The sequence below is a fragment of the Dermacentor andersoni genome, chromosome 10 (genome assembly GCF_023375885.2).
Source record: "Dermacentor andersoni chromosome 10, qqDerAnde1_hic_scaffold, whole genome shotgun sequence".
NCBI classification, from domain to species: domain Eukaryota; kingdom Metazoa; phylum Arthropoda; class Arachnida; order Ixodida; family Ixodidae; genus Dermacentor; species Dermacentor andersoni.
The window spans coordinates 116,751,858-116,764,899 of NC_092823.1; the positions used below are offsets into that span (position 1 = coordinate 116,751,858).

At 42.1% G+C, this 13,042-nt stretch overlaps 1 protein-coding gene across 1 annotated transcript in view; it reads right to left on the reverse strand.

The window, feature by feature from the left end:
* Nucleotides 1-2,036: 2,036 nt before the first annotated feature.
* Nucleotides 2,037-13,042, reverse strand: part of LOC126544807 (uncharacterized) — a 237,380-nt gene continuing 226,374 nt past the window's right edge. The window contains exons 4-10 of the mRNA XM_050192297.2: nucleotides 12,489-12,832; nucleotides 11,578-11,721; nucleotides 10,295-10,353; nucleotides 9,505-9,573; nucleotides 8,369-8,465; nucleotides 6,829-6,875; nucleotides 2,037-5,886 (exon numbers count right to left, since the gene is read on the reverse strand). Coding sequence (XP_050048254.1) covers nucleotides 6,831-6,875; nucleotides 8,369-8,465; nucleotides 9,505-9,573; nucleotides 10,295-10,353; nucleotides 11,578-11,721; nucleotides 12,489-12,832 — 758 coding nt within the window. The 3' untranslated portion in view covers nucleotides 2,037-5,886; nucleotides 6,829-6,830. The remainder of the gene's footprint in view (nucleotides 5,887-6,828; nucleotides 6,876-8,368; nucleotides 8,466-9,504; nucleotides 9,574-10,294; nucleotides 10,354-11,577; nucleotides 11,722-12,488; nucleotides 12,833-13,042) is intronic.

A 13,042-nucleotide genomic window follows, 5' to 3' on the forward strand; every position in this document is an offset into this window, starting at 1 on the left:
AAAAAGAAAGAAAAACATAGCATGGCTACGCACTTGGATCACGTGACATCAGCTCGTAACGGAAACAGGTCTCGCGAAACTCGTAAAAGTGAGCAATGGGAAAGTGAGAGCGCGCGTTAAAGATATTGGCGTACGCCAAAATGCGGTAAAAAACACGTGCAGCAATAATTGTCACTTTCGAGACTAGCAGGTTTTATAAGCCTTCTTGTTGAGGATTAAAACACATTATGGCTCGAGAAAAAAAAAAAGAGCCTAAATTTGTCTACAGGTTGCATTCCAACGTTTTGTAACTCCATTCTCTGATCACAGGTTCTGTCAGTGCTACCGAGAAGCGCTTGAAAATATCAGTTTAATTTTTAATCTTATATTTTAAATGTGATTTGACGATTTATGATTCGTGATCAACATTGACAGCTAATCTAATGAACACATAAGGTGCGTCACATTAACGCAAAAACCATGTGATATAAAATGACAACCCGGAACAATAAAAGACGCTGCCAACTACAGCAATTTCCAAGCAGCCGCTGTATAACGGTCTAATGGCAAATGAGAGTGCTTTGAGCTTCACGGGTTTCATACGGTGAATGAGAATAGATTATAGTTTTACGAACTATGACTTCTGATCAAAATCGCAGCCGATTATCCTCCGCAGTTTAAGGTGATTCGCACAAATGAAGCGTACGAATGAATAATAAGAAAAGAAAGACTTCAAAGCAGTGATATATTATTATCACATCATTGCACGTTACGTTGAGTTCGGTGAGCAAAATAGAGCGGTAAAAGGCAGCAACACTAAGAGAGTTCTTAAGACAACGTCAAAAGCGAAGTCGCCCAATTGCATTTCGTGGTTGTCACCCCCCAAAATAAAAATAAATGAAAAAAATAAAACCATTATGCATCTGGTAATGAATGTGACAACGGCAATGATCATTAAAACTTCTTTCTGGGCGAGTTTGTGCATACTTGACATAAACATTGTAACAGCGCAAACACATGCAACCACAAAGTATCAAGGACGAGACACCAAGCGCTGACTGTCAACTAAACTTTATTGACCGAAGACGGATACCTTATATAAGGGGAAAGGCAGAAGTGAAAGGGGAAGGGAGTGATACAATCGGTGGAAAAAACATTGCGCATCGTTGAACGAACGTGGTGGCAGTCAACGGAATGAGGAGCAGAAAAACAAGAAAACGAGAAAGAACTAGAAAAAAAATCTAGAAAAAGGTGAGGGATACTAACATACAATGAAATCAGTAAGCGGTCGCATCCAAAAATTGAAGCTCCGCATCAAAAAGCGATACAGAAGGGGTGCTTAAGCACTTGCTGCCATATTTCTGCACGTGGAACGCTTCCAAACTGACGCGCGCCGTCGGGTCGGCATTCTTACCGAGAATCTTCGTCTCTCACAACCAATTGCGTGCGCGACCAAATGTGCCTACTTGTACTTTAAGTTAAGAACAGTGTCCTTTAAGAACATGTCCTTTAAGTTACTTAAATTTCGGGCAAGTACGCACATTTGTTCGCGCACGTAATTGAATGCACAGGACGCGAGGCTCGATTGGAAGAGACGAAAATTCTCGGTAAGAGTGCCGACGCGACGGCGAGCGTCAGTTTGGAAGCGTTCCACGTACAGAAATATGGCAGCAAGTGCGTAAGCACCCCTTCTGTATCACTTTTTGATGCAGAGCTTCAATTTTTGGAAGCGACCGCTTACTGCTTTCATTGTATGTTAGTATCCCTCACGTTTTTCTAGTTTTTTTTTCTCGTTTTCTTGTTTTTCTGCGCCTGATTCCGTTGACTGCCGACACGTTCGTTCATCGATGCGCAATGTCTTTTCCCCCGATAGTATCACTCCCTACCCCCTTCACTTCTGCCTTTCCCCTTATATAAGGTATCCGTCTTCCGTCAATAAACTTTAATTGACAGTCAGCTTGTGTCTCGTCCTTGATACTTGTGGTTGCATGTGTTTGCGCTGTTACAATTTTTATGTCAAAACGGCAATGAACCGGCCGTATGCTTTAAAAACACAATAAAAACAATACATACTGAGATTTAACGCAAGACAACCTGAAAGAGGTTAGTTGCAAGCGACTGCGATTTCATTGAATTAATAGAAATTTTTTTTCTTCCTGCGTATTCATCCCAAATTAGTAAAGGATAGTACAGCACCTAGATAAGGCAGGCATATGGTAATAGTTAGAATGAGAAACCTGTCGCAGGGACAGCTAAGAAAAAACATCTTAACCCGAATGCACCCGCCTGGAGAAAAAGAAAGGACCACATTGCCACAAACAACCCCTTCTTGTTAACCTTGGCTGCAACAGTGTCCGGAAATAAAGTTGAGAACATTTCAATAATAAAGCGAGACTTAATGTGTTCTCAACACCAAGCAGCGTGTCGCCTTGGTGATCATATTTACCCGAAGTGCGCTAATGATAAAATTTTTGAAACAAGTGCAAGGCTTCCGAACGTTAACACGGCAGTCGGTATGGTAATTTTGCTGGGCCCATGTCTCGGACAGGCCTAGCTTTTCCGGTTGATCCACGGTCTAAATTGTGAGCAAAGCTAATTGATACCAATGACGAAGCAAACAAATATATTCATTTTGCAGAAGTTTCGTAAGGTTTCCAATGTAGAAAGTGCAACTCTGTAGATGCATGCAAAATGTTTCAGAAGAGATGGCGCTCTCGCCAAAACATTCTCTACGCGTCGCAATACAGCTGTTCTCAAACTCATTCAGGGACATTTTGACCTCGGTCCTGGCCATGTCGAAAGAATAAAAATTGATTGATAGACTGATTGGCAGCCTCATTATAGTAGGGAGGATGTACCGGGAAATGAAAGACAATGACGGTTCGGGGGATACGCGCTTGTGCTTCCAAACGAACTGAGGACCGTTCAACGAAGGTGGTTGAAGCCACAGACAGCGAACGATAAATGTGGACATCATGAAATTGATAGCGGGCTTGTAATTGTTGAATTTCCCCAGATGTGATGCATTCGTAGACGGAGCTTATAAAGCGCTGATAGTATGGGACAAACTGCGATACATCCAGAGTCTTTGACAAAGAAGGTTGGACATGAAGGGCACATTGAGGAATGACTTGCAACTCTACAGCCCACTCTCACCGAAAAACAGAAAGCGATTTGCCCGCCAATCAAGAAAAAAAAATTCTCCAAACAACTTCGCCACGATGAGGGAAACAAGTGATGCTAACGGTGTGAACCAATGTTACAATGTTCTTTGCTCGATGACAATAAATTATTTGTGAGCAGCCTACACTGGCTGCCATATATGAAGTTGAGGCGCATATGCACGGGTGCTAAATAGCTGCCTGCCCATTTTTATATGCAAATATGAATACAGTACAAGCGATAATTTTTTTTGGTATTTTCAAATGTCGAGGCATTTGATCAGTAAATTCAACACGATACGACCTGAAACACACAGACTGCATCCTTCGCAGGCCTTGTGAACATCTATGTGCTTGTTAGATTTCTATGAACTTCATGCCCCAGACTTGTACACCGAAATCTCATAGATGCCTCTGGAATACCTTTCGAAGCGAAAGTACTCGACGAACGACTCCACAGCTTTGTACAACGTATGTTCGCATTGTTAACACGATGTTCCGATGAAGCCTGTTGGCTGACGTTAGCGTCACCTGATCCCTCAACGGTTAACACATCACACAGAGCATTCGCAGCTCGGAAGGAGTTGACGCGCACTCTTTCAAAACTAAAGAAATCTCGCGAAATAAGAAAAGGGTAAAGGAAGGAGTGAAATATGTAAATGAAAGAAAAAACAGTGAATGCCTTAACATGCACAAAAATGTGAGCCCTCTCGTCGAAGCAATCTCTGACATACACACACTTCCTCTGAAAAACGTGATCCCGTCTATTGCAACACGCCATCGCAATAATGATAAAAAAGAATAGACAAAGAGAAAAAGAACAAAATAGAAAGTCTAGATGCACGCGTGTGATATAAGTGACATTTGATAATGATTCTCTTTTTGTGCGCTAAGGACTAGTCAAAAAGTATTCTGTTTCTCTCGTGTTTTCTATGTCAAGTGCTGCAGTGTCATAGCAGAGGTACTCGTCTGCAACTTTGTCGTCACCAAGTCAGGAAATAAAAATACTATCTAGAGAGATAACGTCAGGAGAGGACAGCACAAGATGAAAAAAAAATCATTCAACTGACAATCGTTTACAGGTCAAGACAGCGACTTGGCCAAAGCTAGTTGAAGCAAACATTTTTTTTTAAAAAATGCTTTTCTTTGGAGACCGTCGCCAAGCCTAATGCCAAATTTCATGTATCCACGAATGACTTGAGCATAAATGCATTACCCCTTGCTGCGGGGTTTTTGTCGCATGGTTAAGACTGGAGCTTGTAGAGGGTTTCGTTGTTGAGCTGCTGTGGAGTAACCGCCCCTCCTTCATTGATAGAGCTTTAAAGAAAATGTGAATTTGATAGAACTAGCTTTTCCGAGTCAACACAGCCAGCCACCACACATCCCTCAAGAGAGGAACTCTCACGTTTCAACACAGCATAAAATGAAATAAAAACGACTGTAAAATAAGGAATGTGAGCTCAAAGAAATAACAATCATAATAAGTAAAGAGAACAGAGAGTCAAGTAACATGAGAAAAAAAAGTGTTCCCAAACCTTACAAATCCAGAACATAAACAAAAAGCCGAACATTTGTGATTGCGACAAAAAGAGAGAAAAGGAAGTACAACGTAACACGTAATGCCGGAAGGTGAACATGAAATGTCCAAAGAAGGGCATCGATATATCCAGAATGTCTCATTTAGCTCTATAAGCTATTGCACAAAACATAAAAGAAATTAAAACACTTGTAATGTCATTTCTCGTACATGAAAACAAGAAAGAGAGGCACATTGCTGGGCGCCAATCATCTTTCAAAAGAACGCTTATGATAACTTTGGTGGTTGTCTTCTCTCTTTTCTTCTAGCGTTCCTAGCAACAATGAGTGCATATGCGACTATTTACACACACAAAAAAAACTATATATATCGAAAGTGATAGACGCTGTTGCCTTGATGCATTTCGCATATGAAATAAAAACAAAGGATAAGGAATGCATTCCACAAATATTTTCATCAAGGCAACGGCGCTGTAAAAAATATAAACATAGACTGTAACTTCCCCACACGAACGTTTCCAACCAACGTTCGCGGAGAAGTTTCTTCTAAACATCGGTGTAGCCGGAGCGCAGAAGGGAGATGGTAACTGTGGAAGGAAATAAAAAAAAAAAACTTCGGTAACAGAAGTGACAGAAGGTGAGGAGGAAAAAACAAAGAACTTCGCTGCTCTGTTCTCCATCTTTGTTTTGGCACTGCCTGGGGTTTTTCGTCTGCTATAATAAGCAGACCGGTTCCGCGAGCGGTGTCGTCTGTTCGCGCTTAGTACGTCGCCTGCTCACGTGCCCGGATTGTCGTCTGCTAATAGTGCACGCACAAAGTAGTTCACAGACGACAAATGCTCAACGCAGCACGAGCACAGCCAGATTAGCGAGGTTGGCGGCCTCTATAGAAACGACAATACGTCGAACCACCAAGGAAAAAAATAAAAGAAATGTACACGGAACCAACGGTAAAAAATATCAAACCGGAGCGATGTGTTGATGAAAAATTGTCCCTACGCAACACGCAGCCGGCGCAGGAAGGCTCTTCTCCGTCGAAAGGCACTTGGTACGTCACCGCTGGTTCCAGCACGAAAGCCGCGAGAAATAAAAACGTGGTGTCCCAACACATATTCCTTGAATAAGGTGTATCGCACTCTCGAAACGGCGTCGGCTTGAAGACCAGCGGTTCACGGCGGAGAACAGAAGTCGACGGCTAGACGACAGTGGACTGTAAGGAAACGCAAAACGAACTGCCTTTGTAAAGTGCAATGTCGGAGTGTAAAGTTAATACATTAAGTCAAAAAGCAGTCACACCAAAGAACAAAAGCTTTCACATTGCGCATAGGAAAGTGCATGCGCTGCCTGATCGCCAGTTTGTAATAGGAGGTCTTTTCACATTAGACGAAAAAGAAAAGATTCCGCGCTACAGTGTTGAATCGTACAATATTGTGCACTTCAGAGAAAATTTCCGTGCGCGACAGTGGTCTTTTTTCTGCGGTTTCCGCGCTGAATTTCCGATATTAAACTTACTTGCATAGTAAAAGATTGAGCCCGTTTGTGGCGTCGGTATGTTAAGCGTACTGGCAGACATCAAATCTAAACTAAAGCGCTGCCACCTGACTCTCAGCTTTGTATTTGGTGGGCGAGGTACCTTTAAGCAGATGGTGCAAGCTAATATTCCTTCGACAATCATCGAACTTGACAGCCTCTGTTCCGTTCTGATGCTTTGACGAATAACTTATGCTAGAATCGCATGCAGACTACTTCTTATGGGCCAGTAAGTTCTAGTGGATGGGTGTTCATAATGTCGACGACTTGAGATTTTCTCCGTGTTCTGCCAACGTTTCAGTAAGCGGCCAACAAGTTCCCAATTCTGATCGCTCTCCGCTACAGTCATGCCCATACGTCACTTTTAAATTTTCAGTGACAATAAAGGTCTAATTTTTGCAATGTGTAAATGTAGCACGTACAGAGAGATGCGACGAACTACGTCACAGTTTTCCTGTTTGCACTTTCTACTCAGACACGGAGCTCACGAACTAGCCAACTCACCACGGTCAGTTTGAGACAGCTTAAATATAGCCGCAGATAGAAGACATGGCAAGTTCACGTTTACTCGGAGTGCACTGAATTATGTGAACTGTTGTCGTGGCAAGCGATAAGTACTCACAATTAAATTATGTCGACCTGCTCGTCGTCGGTCTCGAAGTCCATATGCTGCGACAAGCAAATACCTATACGTTACACTGGGCACACGTCACACACAAAATGAAGTCAGAGAAAAGAAAATGAGAGCACACAGAACAAGAATTTCAAAGGCCAGATCGCTGCAGGAACGCCTGAAAGTTTAATGCAGAAATGCATCCCTTACTTTACTGCGAAATACATCAGCTCGAAAAATCTGGTCTACACTCTGAACGGGCGGCCTACAGGGCCCTTTGTATGGCATATTCGCTGCACATGTGCGTTAAACGTTCAGCTGAGAGTCCGGCGCTTTGTCCCGCGTAATTCTTTCTTTGTGAATTGTCATCATCTTTTCTTTCGCCATGATGAATATTAAATGACTCGCACCAATTTCATAGATCAATTGTGACACACAAGTGCTCGTGGACACGATACCATAAAGAACAACGGTTTACGAGTCAAATATTTCATTCCGCTTCTCAATTTACACTGTAATGCTTTCTCGTGAACACGCTCCTGTTCTCACACACAGGAAAAACGAAACAGATTAAAACATTTATATGCCATGAAAACCTGGCAATGTAAGTGGGAAAATACAGTTTTATGAATAGGGAAAGCAAGTGGTTTAGATTACCCAAGAAAAAAGCGTCAGCACCGGTGCGCATGCCCAGAGCCTAGCCTCTGCTCGGATTATTTTAGACGCTGAGGCGATAGAAACACTCGCCAAGTTTATAGGTCTACTATGTCTAAAACTCTCACAAGCCCAGCCTGAGTTATCTCCGCGAGCGGATACAAAGGCAAATACAGGGAGTGAGAACATGTGGATGAGCGGGACGACAGAGCTTTACAAATAGTTTGGTGTATTTTTTATTTATAAGTTAATTTGGTGACGCGTGCATTAAATGCGGAAGTTCACACCGTGAAAAATAATAGTGGCGACAACTGAGAAACACACACGAATTAAATTTGCTGCATTGCAGTCGCAAGTCAATTTTACAGTAGCAAAATATCTTTCCTTCGAAACTGCAGAAAATATTTTAGAAATTGACAGGCAGAAGTTGAAGCATCAATGACATTGCGTATACAACGCAGTCTCCATTAGCAAACGAGAATAAAAATCCGTAAAGGTTCCGTCAACTATGCTGATATCAAAACATTTGAGTGTTAAATGTTTGAATACTTCTTGAGGTCTTACGAGAGCGCTGTCAACTAACGCGTTTCCATAAAACCAGCAGCTATAAATAGAAAGCACGTGCGCGCAGCTAACCATCGCGGTTAGTACAGGAGCTGCAGTGTACCGAGTAAATGACTGAATTTTTGTGCACAACCGATAGTCGACAATATTTTCTGTTAACTGTTTGAATACTTCTTGAGGTCTTACGATAGCGTTGTCAACTAACGGGTTTCCATGAAATCAGCAGCTATAAATAGAAACCGTGCCGAGTAAATGGCTCTGAATTATTGTGTACAACCGATAGCTGACTATATTCTCTTGGATATAATTTGACTAATGTGACAGTGCTTACAATCGTCGATGACCTTGACGCCGTCGAACGGTTCTCGGACTTCACTGTCGGGTTCCCAAGTAATACCTGGAGCCGTTGTAACTGTGACAGCAATGACCTGCAAGGAAAATGGGAGAAATGGGTTGGCCAATTGATTCTACACATCTAAATTGCACAAATAATAAGCCCGTATGTCTGACATTGAATGCAGAATATTGTTGTGGTTGATAGTATTGTTACCACGATTTATATGAAAACATAAGAAGATCACATGAAACAGACACGCCGAACCACTTCAAAAGAAATAAGAAATGTCTCTCCAGATGACAACAATGTTACGCGGGCACAACTAATAATGCATAATTTATGACAATAGTTATACTTTTCAAGACACTAAGTTCGCATATATAAGAATGAGTTCAAAGAACAATAAAATAAATACCGACTGGTAAATCTGAAGTATACATTTAAAGAACGACATAAATACCGAAGGACATCTCACAGTCAAAAGACTGAGTGCGAGGCTTTCTTTTAATACGCACATCAAAGAAAAAGAACTACAAAATGAACAGGATCAGGTTATTGAGAATAGCTAACCTCATACAATGTTTCAAGACAAGTTTCATTGATATAATAAATACCACATGGCAAACAAACAGCAAAATATTGTACAAAAGCTATGCTGTGTTGAAATTCGGCACATTTTTCAGCACAGTGTGATTTCACTTTCGTGCAATGACTACCATGTAGCAAGTGTAGCAAATTCAGCTCTCATATTTTTTAGTATTGTACAATCGTCTATTACTTACTGCACGACATACTGCTTTACCTGAAATAAGCAAGTTTTACATTTTCCAGTTAAACATCTCAATGCATTGTATCTCTCTATTTGCAACATGTATTTTCCCTACCTGTAACATACATTGTTCAACTGCAATGTAGACATCAGGCTTGTCAAGAAGATGCAAACCTCCTTGCAAAAATCCATGTGTGCATTAGTTAAATGTCAATATAATCAAGCATAGTTTGCTGCAAATGCTTCTGAAGATAATGTTTTGCAAAGTGCCATTGGGAACATGTTAGTCACTGCAATGGAGCTGTGTGCATTCCTGTATCAGTGAAGAAACAAATAATTCGTGAAAGACTTTTATGCTTACCTGTTGCTGTTCTCTAGGACATCAACTTTTTTCTTGTACTCTTGGTTCTCACTCAATAACGTCTCCACCCTGTGAAAGGACACAAGAAATTCCCTTTGTATTGCTTGCAAGCGATGAGGGGAATTGTACAATTCAAATTTTCTTTGTTTTTCTTTAAATGAAAATAACAGACTCACGTGCGGTAGAGAACCATTTTATAGTTGTAAGTATGCAATTCACCCTACACGATCATTTTATTCATGCAATGGTCAAACGAGGGTGTCTCAGTACGAGGCCAATGTTTTGACGGTTAGACTTGTCGGTCCATAAGCCCACTTATGAAAAACTCTGGTTCCAGCGGCCCCGAGTTTGACTAATGTTAATAATTTCAACTATCCAACTTCCTGTGATCCTCCGTCTGGTTTGGCTTTCATAATACAAGGATTTTACATTATGGAGAAACCTGTGACATATTTGTTGCCAACATTTCCCGTACTGCAATCAATCAATCAATCAATCAATCAATCAATCAATCAATCAATCAATCAATCAATCAATCAATCAATCAATCAATCAATCAATCAATCAATCGTACCTCGCCGTTTGTAGAATACTTCCAAGTTTAAATGAAATCAGTAATACAATATTTTGAGAAACGTAAGTATCTTTCATGGGATGACTCCAGACAAGCTACACGAAACAAATGACAACAGCGAGAAAAGCAACATTCTAGAAAATTATGAATGTACTTTTGTATACTATCAAAATCCTGTAGCTTCCAATGAACAAGTCGCAAGTAACGCTAGCTTACCTCTTTTCTAAGGAATCCATGTACTCTTTCTTCTTCCTTCGGCTTTCTTGAGCTGATATCTGCAAACACACAAATGCTACACAGTTGAAAAAGACAACAGAGAACAGAGAGTTTTAGTAAAGCGTACGCGAATGCCCTGTAATAAGACAGCGGGCTCAAATTGCGCATACGCCGAGCACAATGAAGAGCTTTTTGGGTTATGTATGCGCGCTAACTTTCGGATTTAGCCTTGTGAGAATCACGAAGCGTGAGTAGCCAGTGCAACGACATGTAGGTGCTTAAGCCGCACGTACGCTTCAGTCAAAGTTCATCCTTGTTACTTACTTGCTATTCGTCGTCACAACGAGAAATAATGGTAAAACCAGCTTACGCTTAGTTTAATTTTATTAGAACGCTAAATGTTGTCAACGTTTCATCTAACTCAGCCGTTCATTGGACGCTGTCTCGGGAAATTTGTTATTCCGAGCAGCTTGCACGAAATGCTCCAGCCATCTGGATTTCCTTTAGAGTTACGTCTTTAGTGTTTTGAGAGGGACCAGTGACCCCGCTGTACATCTTGCCGATGCATAAAATTATGTTAAGAGATCTGCGAAAGTGTTTGTTAATATGTATTAACGAATTGAATTCCGACATGGGCCTACAGCAGGAGTCAGTGATTTATGAAGCAGCAAGAAGAAGAATGAAACTCGACGCCTTGTCTGGTCTGGAAGTAAATTATTATTAGAAACACGATAAATAGAATGCCGACCAAAATGGTGTTGTTGAAGGGGCTAGGCGTTTCGTCTTCTACACGGAACATTAAAAAATACAAATGAACACATCACTAAAAAGTCTCACCAACTGCAAAGAACCCATGAAGTGGTAACGTGAAAACCTTTCCAAGCAAGGAATTCGGGCATTCAACGACTTAAGAAATAAAACTATTTAAATGCCTATTCGTTAAGAATTCTTATTTTTGTTTGCCCATTTCCTTTAACTGCGGTTAACTATTGCTATTATTCGCATAGGGTTGGTGTCCTTATTTTTATTCTGGACTTCCTACATCAACATCTTGCTTCTTTAGTCCATTTTGCAACAAATATCTTTGCAACCAGAATCTTTAATGATAATTTACATACATCTTCAACAATGTTCACTCTACTGAAACACATTGCTTGGTAGACTGGCTTAGACATAAGGCTCCTTGGAAGAAGGTGACATTATGCCATAGAATGCCCTATGAAATTGTTCGTGAACACAAGCTCAGCGACATATTTGCATGAAAGCGTCGAACGCCTTGTTACCTTGTTTTTTATTTTTCGTCGTATCTTCTTGAGCGAGCGCTCTTCCGCCTTTGTGAGGGGTAACCGTTGGGGAATGGGGTAGCCTTCTGCCAGGAGTGTCCTCTTCTCCTCATCTGTCAGTATTAACACTCCCGTGGCACCCTTCTGCAAGGAAATGGCACACTTCAGGTCAGGATTTAGGTGCGAACTGCACAGGTACCGGCGTGGGTGCATACGTGTTAGGAGCCGAGAGTTGAGCATTTCACACTTTCTTGGACACTTTTCAGAGCTAGGGTACAGTCAGCGTACTCCATCTTAAACTTTGTATGTTTCTCAACACTTTCTAAATGAAGCGTAGTAGTAAACGAGGGTCGTTGAGTTTGCACTTTTTGAGAAGTCAGGCGTTAGCATGGTAGAGCTGACAAGCTGGTGCAAGCACACACACTCTATCAACTCAACCAGTGAAGTCACTGAAGATGGCTTCTCCTTACAAGGACACTTACAGTGGAGAAACCAGCTTTCCCGAACGCCGTAGCCGCACACGCATGCATGTGCTGATCTTGAAGCGTGTCGCAAGTGTGATAACGAGGCTAACAGTGGATGCATGAAATTAGAAGGTTCCTATCGAGAGTCCAATAAGCACTGGTCAACTGTGGACTAAGCCCCGTATTCAGAAATGCATCTTGACTTGAAGCCCACGCTTGACTTTATTTAAATGACGCCAGGTGTGAATGCGCCCAAGACGTTCATTGCGTTCCCTTTGGTGCGTTCACGACAGGCGTCATTTAAATCAAGTCAAGCGTGGGCTTCACGTTAAGATGCAGTTCTGAACACGGTTCTAAGTGTGACCTTGCAACAGGATTCCGGCTGCCCGCGCAGCTGTTCATTCCTCGTGCGCTTTTCTGCGCCCGGCGAATGTGTAGTGAACTTACTGCCTGGTTGCTGATGAGCTGACTTCCGCCGCTTGCCGAGCCGCGCGACGAAGATGAGGAAGAAGAGCAGGATGAGGACGACGAGGATGACGTCACGGCCACGCGCGAATGTGACTGGCTGCGGCGGCTCATGGAGGACGATGACGACGCGGCGGGGTGGGACGGGCCGTGACCCGATGAGGTGCCCTGAGATGACGGTGTTGCGGCGTCGGGACTGCCTCCTCCGGCTGCCACTGTGAAACTGGTGGGTGAGCGGTTTTCGGTGCTGTGCACGGGGGACAGGCTCCCGTCCGAGTCGCTGCTATGGCTCGACGGAGGCGTAGGTGGCAGCACGAAGCCGGACGCTGCGTGAAAAGACCGCACACGCACGTTGAGGTTTAACCCTCCCGTATACCTCTTCCTCCAGACTAATGAGAGATCACTAGTGAAACAAACAAACAAACAAACAAACAAACAAACAAACAAACAAACAAACAAACAAACAAACAAACAAACAAACAAACAAACAAACAAACAAACAAACAAGTAAATAAATAAATAAATAAATAAATAAA